Raw genomic sequence first — 25,584 nt, 5'->3', positions numbered from 1 at the left:
CCCCAGGAGCAGATGTGAAGATGGAGCCTTATGGGCAAAGCAGTGTGCTGGAATGGAAAGAACCCCAGAACTGAAGTCGGCAGACATGGGTTCAAATCTTGGCTCTTCTACTGACTACTTACTGCATTACCGGTAATAATAATAATAACAATGACAAGTAGCTAGCATTTATATGGTGCCTTAGGGTTTGCAAGGGTATATTATCTCATTTGATAATTTGGTTTGAACCAGTCACTTCCTTCTCTGGGCCTCAATTTCCTCACTCTATAAAATGAGGGGTTTAGACTAGGTGAGTTCTAAGGTTCTTCCAGCTCCAAATCCCAAGATCTCATGAGTCATTCATTCATTCATTGAAAAGGGGAAAACTTGAACAACCTTTATGATCCCTACCATCTGCAGGACGCTAGAGGAAGAAGACTCACCTAATCCACCTTGGGGGAGGATGCAAGGCCAGCCAAGGGAAGTCACTCATCACTCCCCCCACTTCCCAAAGACTCCTCCTTCTTCCCTCCTCCCGCCTTCACTCCTAATAACCTGAGAATGACAGCTTCAACTTGGTAAAAGGTGTCAGGCACATAACATGTTGGAATTGATATTTTCCATGAGTCACTGACTTCCCTGTTCCCCTTCCCAAGACAACCTATATTGCAATAAGACTTTTCTTATAACGCCCTCTCTGGTGGGAAAAACAAAACAAAGAAAACACTGGTTCTGGAGTCAGAGGGCCTAGGTTCAAATCCTACCATAGCCACTTACTACCCTTGTGGCTTTGAGTGACTTAAGCCCTCTGTGCCTCAGTTTCCTCATCTGTAAAATGAGTGAGTTGAACTAGAAGACCTGTGACTCCCTTCCATGACTAGACCTAAGAATCTTTTTCTTGATGAAAAAAGCTGGATGATATAAGAGCAAGCAAGGTTTTTCCTCATCCCCATAGCTGTTAGTGTTCTTCCCAACAAAACCCCTCTCCAGAACACACACACACACACACACACACACAGACACACACACACACACACACAGAGAAAGAGAGAGAGAGATAGAGACAGAGAGAGAGAGAGAGACAGAGGAGAGAGGAGAGAGGAGAGGGAGACAGACAGAGAATGGTTACCTTAGAGACAGTGTGGTACTGAAGAAAAGAATGGTATGTTTGAAGCCAAAGGACCTAGCAAGAAATTTAGCATGCTTGGCCCCACTTTTCCTCTCTAAAAAATGAGGGGGTGGGCTAGATGGCCTCTGGGGCCCCTTCTAGCTCTTGATTTGTGAAATTCTGTGTATATCTTGCATTTACTTATCTGTGTTCATGTCTCTTCCCCTGGAGAGGAATGTAAGTTCTTTGAAGGTAGGGATCATTTCACTTTTGTCTTTACCTACCACGGTGCCTAGAATGTTGTAAGTACATAAGTGCAAGTTAGATTGACTTGAACCTCCTACTCAAGACAGTAGGAGGAAATGCAGGATAAGAGACAGTGCATTTCTCCGAAAAGTACACTAAGGTCAAATTCTGGTGTTACTGACTGAGTGACTCTGGGTAAGTCACTGCCCTCTGATGGGCTTTGGTTTCCTCATACATAAGATAATGAGGTTGTATTACATTAAACAGGCAGCATGGTGTAATGAGAAAAGAAATGGCTCTGGAGTCAGAAGATTTTGGTTCAAATTCTGCCTCTGATCCTGACTATCTATAAGACCTTGGTCATCACTTAATCACTCTGGGCCTCAGTTTCCTCTCCTGTAAAGTGAGTAAGCTAGACCAGATGACCTGCGAGGTTCCTTACATTTCAGTGTCTATGATGCCAGGTTCTCAAGGTCCTGTCCAGCTTTAAATCTATCATCTTATGGGAAAATACACTCCCAGGTGGGCAGGAAGACTTTGACAACTCAAGGGAAAAATGACATTGACCCCCAAAGTCATAATTTCTAGAATAAAGCTGGATTTCCTCGCTTGGAAATTTAGAAAGCATTCCAATTTTCATGACTCTTCTAGCTTTGAAATGATTTCTTTTATGTTCTGACACAGGGTGACCTCACCACCACAGGATTAGTTTACCCTGAGTGACACACGGTTCCATATCAGGGAGGTGCTACTGTCTCCTAGAAGGGGGGAGGCAACGGAAAATGGAGCTCCTACCAAGTCTGAGCCCTTTTCCAATCACACTGTGGCAGCATGAGTGCTTCAGCTTTCAGTGGGCTTGTGGCGGAAGGTCCTGATCCCTTTGGGGATTGAAGGAGAGGCAGCAGTGGGGAAAAGATGATTAGGTTTAGAGCCAGAAAATGTGGCCCTGATGCTTCTTAGCTGTGGGAACATGGGCAAGTTGACTTCTCTGGGCCTCAGTTTTCTCCTTTGTAAAATATGGATATCAATACCTATAGCACTTATCTCAGGGGCTTGTCATGAGGCTTAAATGAGATAATACAGGCAAACATTAAAGCACTCTAGAAAGGGGCATGGTCATTAGCCCATCCTAATCAGTGATTAGTTCATTTTGAAGCTATACCATAAACCTGAGATTATAAAGGTAGTTAGATAGATAGCTAGATGGACAGCTGGATGGATGGATGGATAGATAGATAGACAGACAGAGAAATAGCAGAGAGAGAGAGAGATGGTTATATGGTTGTACATGCATATAGATAAATGGATGGATGGATGGATAGAATTATTTATTAAGCACTTACCATGTGTTAGCTACTATGCTAATCTCTAGTGATACACATATAAGTAAGTGTAATGGCATAAAATTTATAGGTAGGAGGGACCTTAGGAATAACCTAGTCCAATATCCTCATTTTACACATGAAGAAACTGAGACACACAGAAATTAAGTATTATTATCCCCATTTTACAAATTTAGGAAACAGACTCCGAGAAATTAAACCTTTTCATCCCCATTTTACTGATGACAAAACTGAGGTACAGAGATACGATGTGATTTTCCTAAAATCCTAGAGCTAATAAGCAGCTGAGCTGAGATTTGAACTCAGGACAATCAGTCAATATGCATTTATTTAAAAACCAAACCAAGAACTTATGAAGGACTCATGTGTTATGCCCAATATTAGCAACAGGGATCAAAATTCAAAAACCATCATTGCCCTTATGGGGCTTCCATTCTGTTGCCAGTCATCTGACTCCTAATCCAATGTATTTTCTATTATACCACACTCTAAGAGAAGGTGTTTCTAACCCTCCTTTCAGCCAAAGACATTTGAATTGATGATCCCAGAGCTGTTCTTATCAAAAGAGAGCCTGGGTGCTCTCCAGGGTCCTACAGCAATGTAGCTGCCTGAATACTGGGTGCTGGCATGCATGTGTGTACTGATGTTTGTCGATATAAACACACATGTGTATTGCTATAGATATGTGTGTGAATGTATATAAGCATGTATACATGCATATATGTATGTATGCATATAGATGTACATGCATACACACACACACACACACACACACACACACACAGTAATTGCCCTGATAGTCTTAACATACTTTAAAGCTACTAAATACTAAAACTGCGCTAAGATTTTGGGGATACTCTGTATATATATGAAATGTGCTGCATTCTTCCTTGCCTCTGAAACCATGCCTCACAGAATCACAGAACATTAGTGCTGGAATGGACCTTTGTTTCAGTACTTTTCCAGTCATGTCTGACTCTCCATGACCCTATTTAGGTTTTCTTGGCAAAGATACTGGAGTGGTTTGCCATTTTCTTCTCCAGCTCATTTTACAGATAAGGAAACTGAGGTAAACAGGGTTAAGTGACTTGCCCAGGGTCACATAGTAAGTGTCTGAGACCAGATTTGAACTTAGGAAGAAGAGTCTTCCTGACTCCAGGCCCAGCATTCTATGCCCTATGGAGCCACCTAGATGCCTTACAGACTTTCTAGAAAAGGTTAAGGACTCCTGGACTGGAAGGACCTTAGAGATCTTTTAGTCCAGGAGTCCTTAACCTTTTCTGCATCCTGGACACCCTTGGCAGTTAATCTGGTGAAGCCTATGGACTCCTTCTCAGAATCATGTTTTTTGAATGCTTTGAAATGAAAGACATAGGATCACAAATGAAATCAATCCTATTGAAGTAGTTATTAAAATGTTTTTTTTAAAAACAAGCTCCTGGGGGTCAGCTAGGTGGCGCAGTGGATAGAGCACTGGCCCTGGATTCAGGAGGACCTGAGTTCAAATCCGGCCTCAGACACATAACACTTATTAGCTGTGTGACTCTGGGCAAGTCACTTAACCCCATTGCCTAACCAAAAAAAAAAAAAAGCTCCCAGACCCCCAAGTTAAGAAGTCTTGACCAAGACAATCTCCCTCATCTTACAGGTAAAGAGACTGTTGCCCAGAGGCGAGGAGTGGCAGGTCTAAGCTCCTACGGGTTTTAAATGGCAAGAGGCAAGATTCAAACCATGTGCTCTGGTTCCGAATTCACATGCTTGAATGACTCCTTCACCTCTACACCTCCTGAGCCACGAGGGAAACTGAGTCAGGAGAGGAGGGAGAGACACAGCAAGCCTCTTCATAAAATACACCATTCCTTGCTTATGAGTCAGAGGAAATGCCTGCTTATATGAAGCCCCTAAAAACCAGGGGCTTCCCCTTCTTTCTCTCTAGCTAGACAGAGGCTGCTTTTTTTTTTACCGGAAGACTTTTTAGAACTGCCTCTGTTAGTGATGTTGGGAAGCGTGGATAACAACTCACCAGCACTGAACCCTGCTTCTCTCTATTCCCAGGCTAGGTGTTATCTGCTTCTTGAGGGTGTCTCTTTGGCCTTAGGATTACATGAAATCTGAAGAACACTGTGGTCAAGGAATACATCCCCTGGTTTCCAGGAAAACTTGAAAACCCCATAATAAACCAATAGAATCTTAGAATCGTAAAGGAAAGTGGAAAGAGGAATCAGGTCAAGTCTTAGCTCAGCCACTGAGCCAAGTGACCTTGGACAAGTCATTTTCCCACCTTGGGCCTCTATTGTTTGCTCATCTGTAAAATGAAGGTGTTAAAAAAAGATGATCTGAAAAGTCCCTTCCAAGTTCTGACATTCTGGGACCTCAGAAGTCATCTAATCCAATGCATACTCAAGGAAGAATTTCTTCTATGCCATCCCCGACAATAGCTCCAACATGTGGTCGTCCAGATTGAGGTTGAAGACTTTCAGTGACAGGGAACTCACTCCCTCATGAGTTGGCTCATTTTAGTCCTGGGAAGCTCAAATAGTTAGGAAGTCCTTTCTTATACTGAGCCCAAATCAGCCTCTTTGTAACTTTACCTATCAAATCTTTGCTGAACAACTCCATGCATCCATGAGATATCCTTTTCCTAAAGATTTATGGAGAAAAATATCCCATGACATACTCCAGACAACAATGAATATCTACAGTTTTCTGATGAATACAACCAAAGCTTACAGTTGGAAAGGCCTTAAAAATCATCTAATCCTATACCCTCATTTTAGAAATGAGGAAATCAAAGACCAGGGAAGATGAGTCACATATTCTAGGTAACGCAGCTGGTGAAGAGTTGAGGAGGCATACAGATCAAGGACCTCTGAGACCAAAGACAGCACTCTCTCCACTATGCCACACTGATGATAGACAGTTGCATCTCTGGCCATGGGGTACCTGGCCGTGGCCAACCTCATTTCTAAGAAGTTTGAGCTGTTGTATCCTTCTAAACAGACCCTTAAGAGAAGGAGGTAAAAGGATTCCAAATCCAGTGTTTTATAGATGATTATTGAATTGAAGTGAAATGAAGGGGGCAGGTCCATGAGGATGAACAGCCTCAAAGCATGTTCAGTTTCTGATTCTCTGTGTAACCTTGGGCCGGTCACATCACCTCCATGGAAATCTCTTCATCCCAGCGTGGGCCTATCCAGGAGAAGAAGAACTTTGCCAAACACACACACATACACACACACACACACACACACAACACACACACACACACACACACACCCCATACTCTGATCCATAAAGTTGAATGTATCAGTACTTCTGGGCTTTCAGTCTAAGCTCATCCATTTCTTTCGTCTTGTCTCTGCATCTCTTTATCTTTCCTTTTGGTGAAGATCTCCATCGATAGGGCCCTCATTACCACCTGACACAGACTATGCCTTTGTAGGCCAAAGCTTACGGTTCTTGTCCTCTTTCTTATTGCTTTCCTCTGGGCAGGAACGTCATCTTGTGCATCCCTACTTGTCTTCACACCTCTCCCCATGTGTGCTTTGGGATCACCTTCCACCAAAGCTCTCTTCCAAATGGCTCCCTATCGCTTACTCCCTTAAACAAGATTTCCCCTCACATCTCTCAGCCTCCCCTGACAATGATGGGCATTTGAGAAGGCGCCAGGAAAAAACCAAAAAGACATTGTAAGCACTCCAGGGAGAATCCAAGAAAGCTGAAACTGAGAGTTAAAACATGGACGGCCCCAGACAAGACTTCTCGCTTCCTTTTCTTCTGGCCCCATGCTGCCTTCAGAGACCACTTCACTCCACTGCGTAGCCCCCGGTGCATGGCTGATGTTCAATAGAAGTTCTATGACAATATTCAGGTCTCTCCAAAGGTCAGATTGAAATCACACTGAGGAAACTTTCACCAAGAAGTGCTAATATCCCCAAATGCAAGAACTAGGGCAGTCGAGAAATGAGCTTGGCCAAAACTGCCCTTCCCAGTGCCCACTAAGTCACGAGACACCTTTTACCAAGTCAGGTAGCTGCTGCATGCTTAATGGAATTCTGGAATTTCAAAGCTGAAAGGGACCTCTGAAGTCATCTAATCCAACCTGTACTTTCATAACCCCCAGTGATGGAGAGCTCACTACTTCCTAAAGTAGTCTCTTTCACACTTTAATAGCTGTGATAGTTGGTAGTTTTGATTTTTTTCTTTAAAATTCATTTTAATGGGCCACTTCCATCCCTTTCCATCTCCTGCACTCTTCTTCACATGTCAGGTTCGTGATCTAGTGAGTTTGACCTCATCCCCTAGGGGTTGCAGTTAGACCGAGTGGACTCTGGGCCTACTAGACAAATTCCATTTATGAGGACTAAGAAGAGTATGGAATTCGTTTGAAAGTGATACTGGGAAGAAGTTGGCTTTCATGACTGACTGCCAAGGCCAAAAGTGACTCAGCTTGTTGGGATGAGGCTATTCTAAGCTACTCCTTCTTGTAGAATGCACATGTCCCTGTGGACAGGGACCCATTGCTCTCACTCCCTCTGGACCTCCAAAATTTATTCACAGAAGTTTTCCCACCTCCCATCAACATTATCTTTTGTTCAGACGCCTCCCTGGCCTAAAGGCAATGGAAGAAGAGGGAGCCACTGGCTTAGCAACCTATAAAGCATGAGAATAGTGGGAATTTGGCCTTTAATCTAAGATGGAGTAACAGGTCTTACTGAGGCCCTTTACCTCCTCCCCTGACTTTGAGCCTCCACTTCTCCCTTCCTGTGATCAGGGTCTCTGTTCCTCTGGTTATCCAGAGAAGGAAATCTATAGGGTGAGCTCTTGCAAATGTCCAACCAAAAACATCTCAAATCTCCTCACCTGGTTCCATTCATCCTTCTTCTTTTTTTTTTCTTTTTAATTAATTCCCCACAAGTTTTCCATGAGAAATTTAGTTTTTCCCTTTCCTTCACTCCCAAAACAGTGGCAATATGAGCAGTATATTGAGCTAACGAGAACTGTGAAGAAGCCTGGGACACCTTGCTTACAGTCCTCATTTAGGCAACACTGCATCAAACCCGAAGGAGGGTCAGAGGGGCCACAGCAGTAGGGGCAGGGATAGGGTCCATGGGGAAGGAAAGGCTCACCTCTGGTCAGGTTGCGCTGGATTGTTTCCTGGGACATGCTGTGCAGACGTTTCATGTAATCCTCACTGTACCAGACTCGTAACCGCTCCCCAGGTCGGATGTCACGGCACACTCGGAAGTAGATTTTCTCACTGTGCTGGAAGGCCATCAAATTCTGCTCTCTCTCCTCTCGTGAAATGACCACATATCTGGGCAACCAGGGTAAAAATGACATGAGTTCAAGCAACAGATCCTTGACACATCCCCACATGTGCATCCACATACACATAAAGGCAAAGACAAAGAATACTAGAATAGGGGTTGGAGGACATGGGTTCAAAGCCCAGGTCTGCTTCTGTGACTTTGGTAAGTCACTTAGGTTAGGATGGTCTAACCCTAGGTAACTCTAGGTAATTCACTGTTACCCTGAATCTCAACGTAATCATCTGTAAAATGAGAGGGTTGCACTAGATTGTCTGTCTGGTCCCTTCTTGAGCTCCTTGAGCACCAGGCCCCTATCACCAAGTGCCCAATGTATAATTCAAATTATTTTTCTTGTAGACATTTCAACCTCAACAGTTCAAAATGGAACTCACTGTCTTGCATGTGAAAGCCACTCCCCTCCAACATGCCCCTTTTCTGTTGAGGAAATCATCATCCTTCTGGTCATCTAGGTTCAAGAAAGCCATCTTTGACTCCCCTCAATTCCACTACCAACAGCTTGTCACTTATCAAATCTGGTCAATTCCATCCCATCATCTCTCATACGTATTGCCTTTTCTACACTTCAAGGCCATTCCTCTAGGTCAAGCCTTCATCACCCTTTGCCTCAACTATTTTAATGGCTTCATAATCAGATTCCTGATTTCTGGTCTTTGACCCTTCAATCCATCCTGCATACCATGGCCAAAATAGTCTTCTAAAAGCTGTCTCCCCATGGAATTCCTCTGCTTATGAAGCCTTGGTGGCTTTCTTTTGCCTTTAGGACAAAGTACACATTTCTGAGCTTGGCATGTAAAGCTCCAACCTCCCTTCCCAGGGTCATTGCATGTTGCACTTCTTCACTTTGTGGACAAATTGGAATACTGGGTATCTCATCTCCCACCTCTAGGCATTTGCATAGGCTGTCCTCCATGCCAGAAATGTACTTCCTCCTCATCTCTGGCTCTTAGAATCCCTAATCCCCTTGAAGACTAAGCTCACATGTCATCTATGGAAGGGCCTTCTTGGTCTCTTTAGTTATCTGTACTCTCTCCTTCCTCCTCAACTAATCAGGTATATACTTACCTGTTTCTATATTGTGTCCACCCAGTGGAAGTCAGCTGACTGATGGCAGGGGCTAGTTTTGCTCATTTTCATTATTTCCAAACTTGGCACATAATAGGTACTTGATAAATGGTTGTTGGTTTGCAATGGATTGTAAGATGGGGATAATAATAACAGCCCTCTTCTGCAAGGCAATATGGCATATTGACAAGAATTATGGTCAGGTGGCTGGGTTCAGATCCTGACTCTGCCATCTACTCTCTATATCCTTGGGCAAGCCATTTCTTTCTCTGGGTCTCTATTTCCTCCCCTACTGAAAGGAGGGGGTTGCTAGATGACCTCTGAGGTTCCTTTCAGTTCTAGATGGAGGATCCTGCAATCTCACAGGGGTTGGGGATGGGTGAGCCCTGCAAAAAGCATGAAATGCTATTTCAACAATGAGGGCTCTTTTCTTTTTACAGATCAGGAAACTGAGGCTCAGAGAAATTAAGTGACTTGGCCAAGTCCCCACCAGCAGTAAGCATCAGTGATAAGATTTGAACCTGGATCCTTTCAATCCAGAGCCAATGAGCTTTCTCTTACTAAGAAGGTTTGCTTTACAAGCCTGCAAGTAGCTTATGTTTTGAAGAGTGCCTGGCCAAGACCTCAGCTCCCAAATTTTTCTTCTACTGCCTGTCACCCTGCTTGAAATCCTACCGTTTGAGCTCCATCCTTTTGAGTTCTGGGAAAATCCAGCTGCCCTCATATGGATGAAAAATATCTTGAAAAGCTGTTCTTTTATAGTCTCAAGAAAATACAGATGGTCTTGGGACAGAGGATAAGCTGCAAGAAATATTGCCTTGAGGCAGTGGAAAGGACATAGATTGTGGTCTAAGGTCCTGGGTTCAAGTCCTGACTTTACCTCTTCTTCCCAGAGTATTCTTGGGCGAGTCATTTCCCTTCTATGGCTCTCAGTTTCCTTCCCTGAAAAACGAGTGGGTTATATTAGATGGCCTCTGAGATCCCTTCCCGTTCTAGATCTTGGGTTCAGGTCAGGGGATCTGGGGTATGAATCCCATCTCTACCCCTGACTTCTTGGGTGACTGTGGGCACCCCAGTTTCCATCTCTTAGCCTTAATTTCATAATCTGCATATTGAAGAGCTTGGACTAGATGCATTCTAAGGTCACTTCCAGTTCTAAATCTTATAATGTCTGAGACATGGGGGCCAACAGGTTGTCCAAGAACTCTGCCTACTCAATTCGACAACCAAGGCTTATTATCTGGCCCCCAAGTTCTAGCAGCCAGAGTTGGTTCCTGCCCTCAACTTTAATTAGGAAGAAACAAATAGGAAATAAACGGGTTCTTATTTCTAAAAACAAGTCCTAGGGTGAGTCAAAGGATCCAGCACAGATTGATGATGAAAACTGCTTTCCAGGACACAGATTCTTGAGCTCTACAGGATTCTGAGTGTACCCCTTGAATTCTATAAGAAAGAGCATTTTCCATTCAGGAGCATTTTAGTCCCCTGTCCTCCTTACTATTCTGCCTTGATGCCTCATTCATCATGGCACAGAGGTGACCCTCAGTCTCTGAAGGTTGTGCCAGCAACCGCAGGCAAGTCACTTAACTCTGTTGCCTCAGTTTCCCCAAGTCTAAAACAGGGATAATAATAGCACCTACCTTGCAGGGTTGTTGTGAAGATCAAATGAGATAATATTTGTAAAGCACCTTAGCACAGTGCCTGGCACATAGTAGGTACTTTTGTTGTTGTTCACTCGATTTAGTTGTGTACAACTCTTCATGATCCCGTTTAGGGTTTTCTTGCCAAAGATACTGGAGTGGTTTGCCATTTCCTTCTCCATTTTACAGATGAGGAAACTGAGGAGAACAGGGTTAAGTGACTTGCCCAGGGTCACACAGCTAGTAAGTATCTCAGGTGAGATTTGAACTCATGTCTTCCTAACTCCAGGCATGGTGCTTTATCCACTGTGCCACCTAGCTGCCTACAGTAGACACCATATAAATGCTTACTTCTGCCCTTTCTCCCTTCTCTTCCCTAACCCACTGATAGCAAAACTTTGAGAATGTCCCTTTTAATGCCTTGCATTTCTACAGTTCAAAGAGTCCTCTCAATAAAGGCGGAAAGGTTCATCACCTGAGTTGGTCACTAGGGGACAATTTTCTAGTCCAGTGCCTGGCATATAGTAGGAACTTAATGATGGATTTGTTGATTGAGTGATTTTTAGCCTACAGCAAGCACCATCTACATAGGTCTTGGAGGGGCTTCTATGACCTGTGCCTGTGAAGCAAGTAACTATAGTAATGAAATCATGGGGCTTTCAAAGTCCTGGAGCATCATTTTAGTTAAATTAATGCTAGTATGGAATGTCCTAAAAGCCTTACTGCCGGTTTAAGATTTTTATTGGCTTAAAACTGAACCAAGACTTTTGGGACACCTTATATTTAAATAGTGCTTTAAGGTGTGGAAAGCGCTTTGTGTACCTCATCTCGTATCTTTCAAAATGTCTTTTGATGTCTATATTTTGAGTCTCTGAACATTAGTCCTCCAGGCATAGCATAGGTAATAAGTCTCAATCCATCCAGATCATCAGAACCTTTTTGCCTCACTATTCCAGATAACTGAGCGTCTTCTCTCCACTTAGGGACCTTTAAAAACATTAAGGCATCTGATCAAAGATTTGGGGCTGGAAGGGACCTCAGGGGTCATCTAGTTCAGTCACCCCATTCTACCGCGGAGAAAACTGAATCCTAGGGGAGGAAAGTGACTTGGCCAACATAGCTCAGGATTTTAATATAAGACCTCTGACTAAGCGCTCTTTCTACTGTCCCAAGCCATTTCCAAATAATGCTGGTTTCCTCTTACAGAAATGGTGCATTTGAAGATACAAAGGAGTTTAGATGTGCTCCCAGGAGCCCAGGTCTTCCCCCCATGTGATGAATATCTCCATAACAAATCCCGAACGACTTCAGTTCCCTGTTATGTGTCTGCCCTGCCCTGTGGAAAGCACATGGCAAGCAGCAATCTTTCCTGATTGTTCTGGGACAGTGATTATTTGCAAGTTGGCTTGATGGAGCTCCTAGGTCATGTTATGTCATGTGCCATGGTGGAAGAAGCCATATTACATCCTTGGAAGGTAGAATGCACGATAGGGGTTGGAGGGAAGGAAGGAGCTGGCAAAAACCCTTAAAAAAAAATAAAACATCAGGATGACTGCCAGTAGTTGAAACCTCAGTAGCTATTTCTGTCTCATTTGAAGTTAGACAAATCAATGAAATACCAAAGAGTCCTAGACTAGATGTCTCAAGGCAGTCTCAAGGTTTTCCCCTCAACACTGCTGACTCTGATGTGGAACAGCTCCAAGCAAACATTCCTCCACCTAACGCATTGTCTGCTGGTTTTTCTCTAAACAAAGCAGGTTTTCTAGCCAGGTCCAGACATGCCTCAGATCCAACTTAAATTAAAAAAAACCCTCTGTAGATCCAGTTTGCTGGAAGGTATTAGTAAGGAGTGCTTGGGAGAAACCTCAGTGGTGAATATTTCTGATGTAATAAAACTCCTAAGGCAGTTGACTGAGGAATGGGAATGTGGGCAGAGGTGGGCAGGGGTTGGGGGGAGGAAAGAAAGTAGGTCTTTCAAGCATATCAAGGAAAGATTCTAAATCTCCTTCCTGCTCAGTAGTGAGAGGTATATTTTTTTTATACATTCTACCTTCTTCCACCCATGCAAACCAAAAGGACTGGTGCTAAAATTTGCATCTCTTGCATTTGGGACAGTATATACAGTAAGTGCTTAATAAATTTATGTTGACTAAGACTAAAAATACTTCAGTTGTTTTATGTGTATGTCACCTCCCCAAAGGCACCATGAACTGTTTGAGGGTAGGGACTATATTATGTTTCTCTTTATCTATCACAAGGCCTAATGAAAGGCTAGACACATTTTTCATTCATTCATTTGTTCATTCATTCCTTCATTGTATGCTTCTCTAGACCACCAATAAGGCCTGGTGCAAGGCTGGGCTCATTTATTCATTTTATTATTTTCTACATTCATGCCATGGCCTATTGGAAAAGTAGGTCCAAGTTTTATCCATCTACCTACCCATCTATCTATTCATCCATCCATCCACCCACCTATCTATCTATCCATCCACCCACCCACCTACTCACCCATCCATCCATCCATCCATCTTATGGTTCTCTGTATCCTGAATAATATCAAGAACCAGGTTGGGCACATTCATTCATTCATTCATTCATTCATTCATTCATCTATTTCTTAAGTGTCTACTGTGTGGGATGCATGGCTAACAGTGCTGGGGAAGGTACAAACAGAATTAGACACAGTCCTTGACTCAAGGAGCTTACAATCTATTAAAGGGGATCAGGCACAGGCAGATGGATATAATACAAATTAGAATATGGTAAGTATATGAGAGGAGTACAAAGTACTATGAGATTGGATCAGGAAGAACTCATTTCCCATTAGAAGTAGTCTTCTCTGAGGAGGTAGCATGGGCCTTGAAAGATGAGTCAGACATCAATAGTTATGATGGGAAGGAGGACAGTGCTCCAAAGATAGAGTGGTATTTGAGGTAATCAGAAAGCAGGTAAGGCTCTTCTGCCCTCTGGCTTCTTTGCAACCATCTATACTAGCTCCTCAAGGGCCCAAGAATACACATGGTAAATTGGGTGAGGGGTGAGTGGGGGTGGAGGAGGATAGGAAGTGAGCACACACCAAAGAAAGAACTTGAAGGCTAGGTATGTTAGACGTGTTAGATATTTCTTTTTATTACCATTTTAACAAAAATACTTCCAAGGAAATTTTTTTTTTTGGGGGGGGAGCAGGGGTGAAGCATAGCCATGGATTATGGGATAAGGGATTCTCAGCTCAAGTAGCAATGAAATGCTATTCTAAGACATCAGCGTGGAGAGAGAAGTTTGAAGGAAGGCTCTGGGGCACCCAATGTCTCCTCCCCTACCTCAAACTTGAGGACATGAGGTTTAGTTTGCCGTGATGAGTCTGGGAGAGACCCACTTTTCCAGTCTAGGTGGGCATGGGGTGTCAGCCCTGACTTGGGCCAGCCTTGGGGACAGGAGGCCAAAGTGAAAGCACAGTGAGGCTCACTGGGCTGAACTCCCCCCAAACTCTCTCCCTGACACCATGAATGCAGCTTTCATGCCATAGGCCAAACATCAAAATGAAATCCAGAGAAAGCTATAGATGTGTGTATTTGTACCCTTACACATGTTATCTTATCTACAAGAGAGCTCTGGACAACTAGAGCAACTGAAGGGATCCCAATGCCACTGGAATGCCAGGAGGAAGGGAAGAGAATTGTCCATCTCAAATGCTCTCTTGTGACCCACTCCTCATCCATTCAGACCTCCCTTCTGTCCCAGGACAGAGGAGAGGAAGAGAGACTGACCAGACTCCTGGGAAGTCTGCTTCCTCAGTGTCAAAACCAAGGGATGAGGGTCAAGAACAGCTACAGGATGGGAGACGGGGCTGGAACAAAGGCCAGGCTCCCTCATCAATAAAGGCAGATACATCCTCCTCCTCTTTTGCTACCAAAGATTGAGCTCCTGGCTGGTGGAAAAGAAGGAAGAGAGGTCTAAAGACAGAAAGACCCAGATATATCCACCTATTGGCTCCCTGACCTTGGGCAAGTCACTTAAAACCTCCCTGGGCCTCATTTTTCCCATCCTGTAAAATGTGACTCACAATCTCTCCCTTGCCTCCCAGTCTCACAGAGGTGTTCTGAGGATCCAGTGAGATAGTATGTTGTGAGTGAGCTTTATAAAATACGGTGCATTAGCTACGGGAAGAGGGGCTATTCTTCAGGGGATTCCTTTCTATCTCATCCTGTCTTTCACAGACATCCCACCCTGCCCCACAAAAGGCAAAAACACAAAACTAAACTCACGTAATGGCTCACACAAAAGCATGCAAGCCAGAGCTGAGTCCAAGGGCCCAGGTAGGGGCACCATCAAGCAGAGGGCATGGCCGGTTTGTCTGAATGTGCTGAGCTCCAACCACCACCCTCTCCCCATCTTTCATCAGCACAAATCTTGCCTAGGGGCCTGTGGTCAAGAGAGTGGAGCCACCTGCCTGCACCACACAGTCAATCACCATTCCAGTCTCTTTTGAGTGGGAAAGTCAGATTTCCCACCCAGACCCACCCACCTTAGGTTGGCTGCCCAATGGGATGAAGACTTCAGGGGGTGACTCACTGAAGCTAGTGAACACCTGCTGATTCCTGACAGACTTCCAACTTTGGCAGGACACAAGAAAGAGGAGGTGATGGCTTGTCCCTAGACATATCTAAGGAGTGAGCCTGATGAGGTCCTGAGACAAGGAAGCTCTTCTTTGTAATGAAGTCCCCATGCTCAGAGACAGCTAACCCTTTTCTGCTTGTTTTTCTTTCCAGCTCAGCTTGGCTTGGTTAGAAATGGTGTTTTCGCTTCCGAGATCGAGTAGTCCTTGAGGGTGGGATTGGCTCCAGGCTGGGCTCTGCTCGGTGGGGCTCAGGCTGGTGTGGTATGTCTGTGGCAGTCGCCAGGCCGGGTGCTTGCTGGAGTGCCCGGACTCCATCTCGGATCTCGCTCAGCATCTGGCACATCTGGCTGACCCACCCAGTCAGTTCGGCCATAGACTGGCCTATGGTGTGCATACTGTCTGCCATACCCCTGTGGACGGTCACCAGCTCCTGGCAAAACCGTTGGAAGGGCTCAGACTCCTGGATGTGAGACTGGAAGCGATGCCGGTCAAAGCCTGATAGTGGGGGGCTCTGGGAATGGGAGGGCGGGGGTGCCTGGGCTGATGGCGGTGGCATGTCCTCTGGCTTTGTTTCCACTGTCTCTGACTGGTTGGAAGAGGATAAAGAATGGAAGAGGGCTGGCCTGGCCAGGTGGGCAACTTCTTCTTGATCTTGATGCAGTGATGTCAGAGGGGGCTGATGTGAGGGTCCAGGAGTCTCCTCATCTTCATCATCTTGGGAGAGAGAAATCAGAAATACAAAGGATTAGCAAGGCAGAAAAAACTGGCTGCCCCAGAGTATCTGTTGCCAGCTCTTTCTTACTTCTGCCAGGGACAGGGGTGGTGGTCCTCATAGACTAAACTAAACAAGGCAGCCTCCTTCCCCTGGAACCTACTATCCTTCCTGTGTTAGTGTCTGGGACCCCCTGATTGAATGGAGGCACAATCTAGGCAGAGATATCATGCTCTTTGGTTAGGGGCACACCTGTGGAGGGGAAACAAGGGTCAACAACACCCTTTAAAGCTGCCCTCCTGTCACTGGGAACTATTTCCCTGGAAAAGAGTCTACTTTGGACAGTGCTCTGAACGAGGAATAAGAAGACCAAGGCTTTCCCAGCCACGCCACCAACTGCCTGTGGCTCTTTGGACATCTCTCTGGGCATCAATTTCGCCACCATAAAACAAAGTATTAGACTACATGATTCTAAGGTTCCTCCCCACCCTGGTATCCTATGGTCTATGTTCTAAGGTCCTTCTAAGTTCTAATATTCTACGTTCTGAGATCCCTCTAAGCTCTAATATTCTATGTGCTAAGGCTCCTCCAAGTTCTAACATTCTGTATTCTAAGTTTCCTCCAGCTCTGACACTTTTTGTTCTAAGGTCCCTTCCAGCTCTAACATTCTATGTTCTAAAGTTCCTCCCCGCTCTGACATTCTATGTTCTAAGGCTCCTTCCAGCTCTGACATTCTATATTCTAAGTTCCCTCCCAGCTCTGACATTCTATGTTCTAAAGCTCCTCCAAGCTCTGACATTCTATGTTCTAAGGCTCCTTCCAGCTCTAACATGTTGTGTTCAATATTTCCCTTCTAGTCCTGATAGTCCATATTATATGTTTGAAAGCCCCTTTCAACTTTGATGTCTTGTGATTCTGTTAAAAGGCTCACACTTCTCTGGACTCCAAAGCCTTGGGTGGCCTTTAATGAGGTTTTTGGTGCCACCTTGTGGCCACATGGACACTGCAGCTTTAAAATGTCAGTTTCCATTAGAGTTAGGGTAGGAAAAAGGAAGTGGAGGGAAGACAGGAATTGTTTTTGAAGCTGTGTGTGGACACAGGATGGTGAAGAACAGTAGAAACCCCAACCCCCAGGTCTAACATCGCCACCACTATCACTTTCCGGTCACTAGAACAGATCCTGAGCCCAGAGGTAGGACTAAGGAAGAAACACAACAAGGAGTCTTCCTTCGGGGCTGGCCCTTCACATCCCCTAGTTCACATACAAAGGCCATCCTGAGCAAGACAACTAGCTGAGCATGGAGTCCCTCAGTGACTGAAAGAGGAATCTCCCTCCACACCAGCAGGCTCCATGGTCTTTCCACCATCTTGCAATGGGAAACTTTCAAGCTGCAGTCAGTCTCCAGAGACTACACTCTGACTCAATCTCACCTATCGCCCGAGCACTGCTCTTATCTCCCTGGGGAACATGCCACCTATAGAAAGATACACACCCATACACACAGTCCTAGCCCCACAGCCGAGATCTTGGAGACCAGACAATCCACGACCAGTGAGTGATGAGGGACCTGTTTTTTAGGAAGGGAGTTTCATAAGTTGATGGGCCGAGGGAGTCAGGGTTCAATCACTCCTCTTTGTACCCTGTAGTTGGGCAGGGTTGTAGAGTGCTGGCAGCATGGCGTAGTGGATGGAGCACTGAATTTGGAGTCAGGAAGGCATGGGTTCAAATCCTACCTTGGAAATGTAATACTTATATGATGCTGGACAAGTCACAATCCTAGCTTCTCTCTGGCCCTTAACTTTTTCCTCTGCAAAATGGGTAGAGTTGGACTTAATGGCCTCTAAAATCCCTTCTATCTAGAAATCTATGATCCTATTATCTCTAATCTACCTTACACCAAGAAGCCAGCACAGGTTCAGATGACTACTCTAAGGAGTGACTTTTGAGACCATGAAACATGCAAAGTGTTGAACTAAGAATCAGGAAGACCTGGGTTCTAATTCCACCTCAGATATTAGTGTTTTGATCCTGAGCAAATAACTTAACCTCCCTAGACCTCAGTTTCCTCATCTGTTAAAAAAAAAGGCTGGGACAGATCTAAATCAAAAGCTACGCTCTTATGAATAGGCTCCCAGACAAAGTCCAACCTGGCCCCAAGTCTGTGTTCCATTGGCACAGGGCTTTGGGCAAGAGGCTCAGGCCTCCAAAAGTCAACTTCCCATCAGCTGGGCTCCCCACGCTCTAACTCTCACCCTTGCACTCCTTCTAACTCCTCAGTAGCTGGAGAAGATATTTCAGTTTTTAAAGAAGGGCAGCCCTCAGCAAGGACAGTGGGGATGGAACCAAAGTGGAGCCTGAAGAGTTTGGAAGCCCTGTGATAGGAAGAGAGGTAGGTCCCTGGATGGGCTCCCTCACATGCTCAGCAATTCTGAATGATAGCAAAGTCCAAAATGACTCCAGGAGACTAGAACAGGATACTCTTCTCCCCCAAACCCTGGCCTGAGAGTCAGTCTGTGTGATATGCAGGAAGGGATTTGTGAGAGACAGAAAAAAATAATGAGCAGAAACAAGGAGACAGAAGTGAGAGACAAAAGGAAAGTGTGGAAAAAAAGAGATAGAGAAGGTCGAGACAAAGGAGAGAGAAAGCAGAGAGAACTGTGAGAAGCCAGAAAAGATGGAAAGAGAATGAGGAAAAAGTAGAGAGATGGAAAAACCCAGAGGAGGCATAAGGAGCCAAGAGGCCCAGCAAGAAGAGGGAGGAGTCAGCAGGAGACAGAGAACAGGGAAGAAGGTTAAAGAAGTGATACTTACAGCTAGTTGAAGGACTGTCCACGCCATTCAGATCTGTTCTTGGGAAGCCACGGACTGAGTGGGAGGCGTGTAACGCGGACTCAATGGCTCTCTCATGGGCAGTAAGGATAATGGTGGGGGGGTGGCTTCCACCGCCAGGGCCAGACAGTGACTTCTGCATGGCGGCCAGCTTGTCTTTGGCACGTCTCTTCAAATCATCCCATCTGTGCTTAATGTCCTTCACTGAGCGGGGGACTTGGCTAACCGAGGTGATTTTCCGAGCTATTCCTTCCCAGATCTTGTCCCTGTCGGCATGGGACAGCCTCATGGTCTCCCTCCCAAAGAGGACAGCTTCGTTGCGGGTCACCTCGGTGACCAGAATGTCCAGCTCATCCTTGGAGAATTTAGGCTTCCTCTTACGTTCAGTCATGGACGTCATGTTCCTTGGGTTGAATATCCCACAAAGCACAATTGGGTAAATAGAAATCAATGAGTGGTGGGGAAAGGGGGTCCTGCTCCTACCTAAACTGCTGGACTTCCCCAAGGGGGAGCCGACAGGAATTGGCTTCTTGCCCTCATCACCACGCCTGTCTAAGTTAGCCCCCTCTATCTTGCCCCAGCAGATAGAGGGGACCACCAAGTCCAAGAAAAAATTGTAGCCAGATGAATGGGTCAGAAAGGCACTTGAGGAAACGAGAATGTTTATGAATTCTGATAAGAAGTAGGCTGTGTAGTATCTGTTGGAGGCCCCAAAGAAAAGAATATGGCTAGCATCCTTCCTCTGCACCCCCAGGGGCAAAGTAGTCACTTTGCAACTCAACGCCTCTACTAGCCTTGTGGCTGCAATCACGTGGCATGACTCACAATGACATGAGGTCTTCCAAAGAACCAAGAAAGCAATGGCAAAAGGAAGAAGGCACCTGATTTGAATGCAAGGGTGACATGAGACAGGGCAAGTTGGCAGTAGGCTTAACTTGGTGTCACTTGATGTCCCATTGGTAAAATGAAGGCGTGCCTGAGCTTTGACGCCCAGGAGCCAAGCCCCACATTGACCAACTTCCCAAACCTAAGCAGGATGGGGGCAGGAACATCCAGGAAGCTCACAGTCCCTGCCTGTCCTCAGCAAGACCTTTTCTGAATACTCAATATGAGAACCAGCCCTGCTGAGCTTTCTACCAGCACCAAGATCTCTACCTAAGAAAGGATGTCAAAGAAAATGGAGTGAAAAGAGGGAACCATGGCCAAGTCTACAGCTTGGCTCATCTGTAGAAACCATGGTGCAAGCTAAGGGACTAGGCAGACAGTCTCATTCATTCCTCATGTAATCAGCCAGTCAGCCAATAAGCATTTATTAAACACTTACTACGTGTCAGGCACAGTGCTAAGCTCCGGAACTATGAAGACAAGCAATGGCTTGGAAAGCAAAGGACCTAGGGACAAAAGGAAGTTCTGCTACTTGCTTCCTGTGGGACCAAAGAGCCTAGGTTCAAACCCTAGCTTTGCATGACTTGCATGACCTTGGGTAAGTCACTCAATCTCTCTGTTATGGTAAAATGAGGGAGTTGGTCTTGAAGGCCTCTAAACTTTCTTCCAGCTCTAAACCTAAAACCCTAATCCTGTAATCCTTCCTCTCTCTTGTAAAATAAAGGAATTAAATGAAATAGCCTCTAGGGTCCCCTCTAGATCCTATGTATGACTCCAAAGCATCTCCACTTGCAACACCATTTTGGGGGCACAAGGAGAAAGTGAAGGAAGTTGGCAACCTGGTTCTCCTGAGAGGTCTTGTTTCTCTGGAAGCCAACCAGCTCATTTCAACCAGTCCCAAGTTGTCGGATACAGGCAGGATTCCTGGCCTCTAAAAACAAAGCTGGTGGTCTCAAGCAAGCCCAGAGAGTGGAAAGATGTATGACCACTTGTTGGGAATATCATAGAACAGATAGCTGTTGAGTACAGTGGACAGAGCACAGAATCTAGACTCAGAAAGACCCAAGTCTGAATCCTGCCTCAGACTTCCTAGCTGTGTGACCCTGGCAAAGTTATTTAATTTCTCTCAGTCTCAGATTCCTTATCTGTAAAAAGGGGACAATAATAATATTTATCTCACATGGTTATAGTGAGGATCAAATAAGATTATACATATAGATGAGCTCTGATCTACCCATGCATCTATCTATGTATGTATCTATGTATCTATCCATCCATCCAACTACTTGGCTACCCATCCATCCATCCATCCATCCATCCATCCATCCATCCATCCATCCATCTATCCATCTATCCAATCTGTCCACTTATCTATCTAATCGATCTGAGTGTCTGTCTATCTATCTGATATGTACATACACAAATATTATGAGTTCTGATAAGTATATACATATATACAGTGCTTTACAAACCTTTAAAAAATCATCATCATTTTCATGGTCATCATCATTATTATTATTTGCATGCTCAGGAATGCGTATAAACATGAGCTTTTTAAAAGGCTGGAGAAGAATTTTCTAACCCTTATCACTGACTCACCCCCCTGGAATTAATTCATTTTTATTCATTCTGACAGTCAAAATAGTAGCTATTCCAATGCTGCAGTGCCTCTGAAACCAGGGAGCCTCCAGTTCCTCCAAACAGTCTCATCTCATTTGCATCCAGCCCATTTCCTGACACCCCCACCCAATCTCCCTTGCATTTTCCCAGTGGTTCTCTTTCTAGGGACCTCCCTACTGCAGGTAATACCTTGAACAGAGAGTAGTTAGACTACATGAGCTTGCCCCCCTCTCCTCTGTCCATACTCATATACTTTGGCCAGTGGTGCCTCACCCCCAACCTGAGAGGTCAAGCTCACTGCTCACGTGCCAGACATCATAGCTGTGCCCATGGCACCACTGTGGGTAGATGGGAATTTCTCAGCCTGGTCTGGAATCCTACTTGAATTCACTTAGGATTTCTGTTGAACATAACTTTGAAGTACAGTCCATAGCTCCCCAAAGAGCCACCTCCTCCTCCTTCCCCAACCCCAGCCATTGAAAGAGAAGTGCTCTGTGTGCACAGATATAGACTGATGGTTCTGGAATCAGAGGACCTGGATTCCAGTCTTGCTTCTGCCATTTACTGCCTGGGTGACCTTGGGAAAAATCACTTGACCTCTTGCTTCTGTTTCCTTAGTTGTGAAATGCTGGGGTTGGTCTAGAGACGCTTCTCAGTCCTAAGTCCCCTGATCCTCTGACAATAGTGGCCTATCCACATAGCTTGTCGGCGCTGTGAGAGCTACAGAGGGCACCTAGGGTACCCTAAAGGGTACTAAGTTTCAGGACAAAGATGGCATCCCCTGAGTGGCAGAAGCAATTAAGGAACAGTGGGGAGGCTTTGGGATATACTGTTGAGGTGGAGAGATTCACTCCCTACCTTCATCCACAGCTTCCTAAAAAGGCTGGCTTCTCCCAGACAGAACACAGGCAGCAAGACAGTACACAGCCCCAGAAAGCTGGGGGGAAGGCTTCCCCTGTCTCTGGTCCCAAGAGGCCTGAACCTTCACTGCCTGGCAGCAGCCTCTTTAAGGAAAGCCTAGTGGAAAGCTAGCAGTCAGTCCATTTCCTCCCAATTCTCAGGGTTCCCATGGGTTCAAAGCCATTTCTTCTGACCCCTTTGGCTGAACGGTGGCAGGAAGTAGAGTCACACTGAGGGAGGTATTTCCAAAGCATGGGAAGAGACAAGAGGATGGAGGCTGCTGCCCTGTAGGCTCTCCTCCCTGCCATGCCCCCCCGCTCCCTGCCTCCCTCATTTTGGGGGGTGACGAGGAGGCACCCATGACAGAGAGCCTGACTCACCTCATCCAGTTGGCTTTGGTTTCATCTGTCCCATCGATCGACTTGTAATGGTTATTCTTGTCCACAATCTGAAAAGGCAGAGAGAGAGTCTGGCACAACCAGAGCAGGACCAGACCAGGGCAATTCCTCCCAGTACTGCCGAGGGCTTCCCTCAAACTCAGAATGGAGAGTCCCTCTCTTGCCCACCCTGCTTGAGCTCAGCTCCATGGGACAACTCCCTGCAAATGGCACCCAGCATGGCTGTGTGGTCTTATGGAAGAGGTCAACATTCTAAGCCCAGCTCTGGATGAATGAATGAAGGCATTTTGTTAAACATTTACCATGTCTCCAATTTGGGCAGCTAGATGGCACAGTGGATAGAGTGCTGGGCCTGGAGTCTGGGAGACCTGAGTTCAAATCTGGCTTCCCTCAGACACTTACTAGCTGTGTGACCCTGGGCAAGTCATTTAACCCTGTTTGCCTCAGTTCTTCATCTGTAAGATGAGCTGGAGAAGGAAATAGCAAACCACTCCAGTAACTTTGCCAAGAAAACCCCAAATGAGGTCATGAAGAATGAGACATGACTGAAATGATTCAACAATCACATGTCTCCAATCCCTTGCTAAATGCTAGTGGTATAAAGGTAGAGCAGTCTCTGCCCCTAGTAGGCTTACATTCCACTAGAAGAGATAATAAATACATGGGGTGGTGGTGAGTGATCTGATCTGGGAAGTCACAGAGATGGTGAGTGTTGCATTGGGCAATCTAATCACAACTATTCTAGAAGCAATGGTGACAATCTTAGCTAGTACCTAGATCGTACTTTAAGGTTGGCAAAAATGTTTTACCAGTATTATCTTATTTGATCTGCCTGACACCCAACGAAAGATGGCGTTTCCTATGTTTTGAAGACAATGCAGGCATCCTCGTGAAAAATAAAGACAAGGTCAAGGTTCAGCCATCATGGGGTCTGTTGCCAAGAACTGACCAACAACCCTGAGAGGTAGGTGCTATTTTTATCCCCATTTTATAGATGAGGAAACTGAGGGAGACAGAGATTAAGTGACTTGCCCAGGGTCACGCAATTAGTAAGTATCTGAGGGAGACTAGATTCGAACTCAGGTCTTCCTCACTCCAGCTCTGGAGTTCTCTCCACTGAACCACCTAGGTGCCTCAAATGGCTTATCACTGATTCAATTATGGTTCCCATAGTAAGAGGTTGAAAGGATGCACGAGTGGGGCAGAAGGATGTTTATGTAGACAGCGAGAAGATGACAGTGGTAGACAGCTAGGACATGAAGCATGGCCTGGCCTAGGGCCAGCTACATACAAGAACATCCAGGATATGCTAAGAAAAGTGCAATCTGTCTGCTAACTGCTCTCTACTTTCCCATCTGTATGATGGGGATGGGAATGGTATAAAGCACTATTTAAGTCTGAGTTGCTCTTTTTATTACAAATCCCTGCCAGCCCCCTTCCCAATATCTCCTCGATGCTAGAAGGATAAGTGAAGTGCCTGGAGCAATGTGGGAGGGATTAGGTAGATAAGGGTATTGGTGAAACATCTCACTTATTAAACGCTCACTGATTGGTCTCACAATCAACCTCCATTTTCTCTTCAACACTGTATATGGGAAAGTGCACTTTGCATTCCTTTGAAAATGAGATATTTGTAAAAGCCCTTAGCATAGTGCCTGGCATGTAGTAGACACTACATAAATGCTTATTCCATTCTCCCTTCTTTTTCAGTGCTCATTAAATTCATATTAAAAAATGAAATTTAAAAAATGCTGCTGACAGACTGATTTTAGGAAGGATATTGGCAAGCTGAAGATCAATCAGAGAAAGAGAACCAGGAAGCTAAAGGGACTGGATATCATACCATGGAGAAGAGAAATCAGCATGCACGGTATGGTAAGAGTGACAGATTTAAGGTCAGAGGACCTGAGTTCAAATCCTATTTACTACCAGAGTACACTTAACCTTTATGGGCTTCAGCTTCCTTTTCTGTAAAATTAGAGGACTGAACTAGATGATGCCTGGAGTTTCTTTCAACTCTAAATCTATAAGCCCATAAAATGGGGGTGGGTTATGACAGCTGCCATATTTGAGCAGGGCATAACCAGAGGAAATGGATGGGGTGATCAGGGAGGCAGATTCAAGCTCAGTTTCCTCATGTGTAAAATGAGGGGATTGGATTCAATGACCTCTGAAGTCCCTTCTAGATTGAAATGATGCCACAATTCTATGATACGAATGTGAGTTATCATCATCATCATCATCAAAGTGCTCTTGAGGTGCCCAGTCCACAGGTTAGGGAACCCCTGGCTGGGCTGCTCCTGTCGCCCCTTCTCCTGAGTGCCCAGTCCCTCCCAGGGCCTCCATTTTGGTGAAGAGTCCAGGCCAGCCATGCTCATTTCTCCTCCCTCTCTGGGCTCCTCATGCTCTGTCTTCTTTCTCCATCATCCTCGTCCTGCCCCCTGTCAGCTTCCTCTTGAGTGTGGTCTTCCCCATTCGAATGTAAGCTCCTTGATGGTCAGAACTCTCTCTTGTTGGCTTGTGCTCATATTCCCTGCTCAGCCCAGTGCCTGGTACATAATAAGCACTTAAGAAATGCTTGTTGACTTGACCAAGAGAAGCTTCAAATATCCGGCCCCGTACAGAGTAGAGAAGTGTCGTGATATGAAGGGAGGAAGACCGGACTTGGAGAAAGAAGAATCTGGTTAAAGTCTGGCTTCTGCTCCCAACTAGCTGGGTGACTTTAGATAAATCACTTCCTCCTCTTCGGCCTCAGTTTCCTTCTCTGTGAAATGAAGGGGCATGAACTGGATGGTCTCTCAGGTGTCATCAGCTCCAGAAACACAGTATTGGGGGAAAGGTGCTGGGCTTGGCTTCTGCGAAGGCAGGGGCTCAAACCCTGACCTTACTGAGTGACTGTGGATGGGC

The 25,584-nt window shown here is 45.4% G+C and overlaps 1 protein-coding gene across 4 annotated transcripts in view; it reads right to left on the bottom strand.

The window, feature by feature from the left end:
* Window positions 1-25,584, bottom strand: part of PRDM11 (PR/SET domain 11) — an 85,293-nt gene that overhangs the window by 6,421 nt on the left and 53,288 nt on the right. For 2 of the 4 annotated variants that reach the window (XM_021009779.2, XM_021009778.2), the window contains exons 5-7: window positions 22,660-22,727; window positions 18,857-19,278; window positions 13,815-16,046 (exon numbers count right to left, since the gene is read on the bottom strand). In XM_021009779.2, coding sequence (XP_020865438.1) covers window positions 15,499-16,046; window positions 18,857-19,278; window positions 22,660-22,727 — 1,038 coding nt within the window. In that variant the 3' untranslated portion in view covers window positions 13,815-15,498. Of the gene's footprint in view, window positions 1-7,805; window positions 7,994-13,814; window positions 16,047-18,856; window positions 19,279-22,659; window positions 22,728-25,584 lie in introns of those variants that run through there. The other 2 variants (XM_078148994.1, XM_078148993.1) reach the window with 1 other exon arrangement.

This window comes from Phascolarctos cinereus, unplaced genomic scaffold, assembly GCF_003287225.1.
Source record: "Phascolarctos cinereus isolate Bilbo 61053 unplaced genomic scaffold, phaCin_HiC Scaffold_9;HRSCAF=440, whole genome shotgun sequence".
In the NCBI taxonomy this organism is placed as follows: domain Eukaryota; kingdom Metazoa; phylum Chordata; class Mammalia; order Diprotodontia; family Phascolarctidae; genus Phascolarctos; species Phascolarctos cinereus.
The sequence above is the reverse complement of the archived record's forward strand: the minus strand, read 5'-3'. Positions and strand labels throughout refer to the sequence as shown.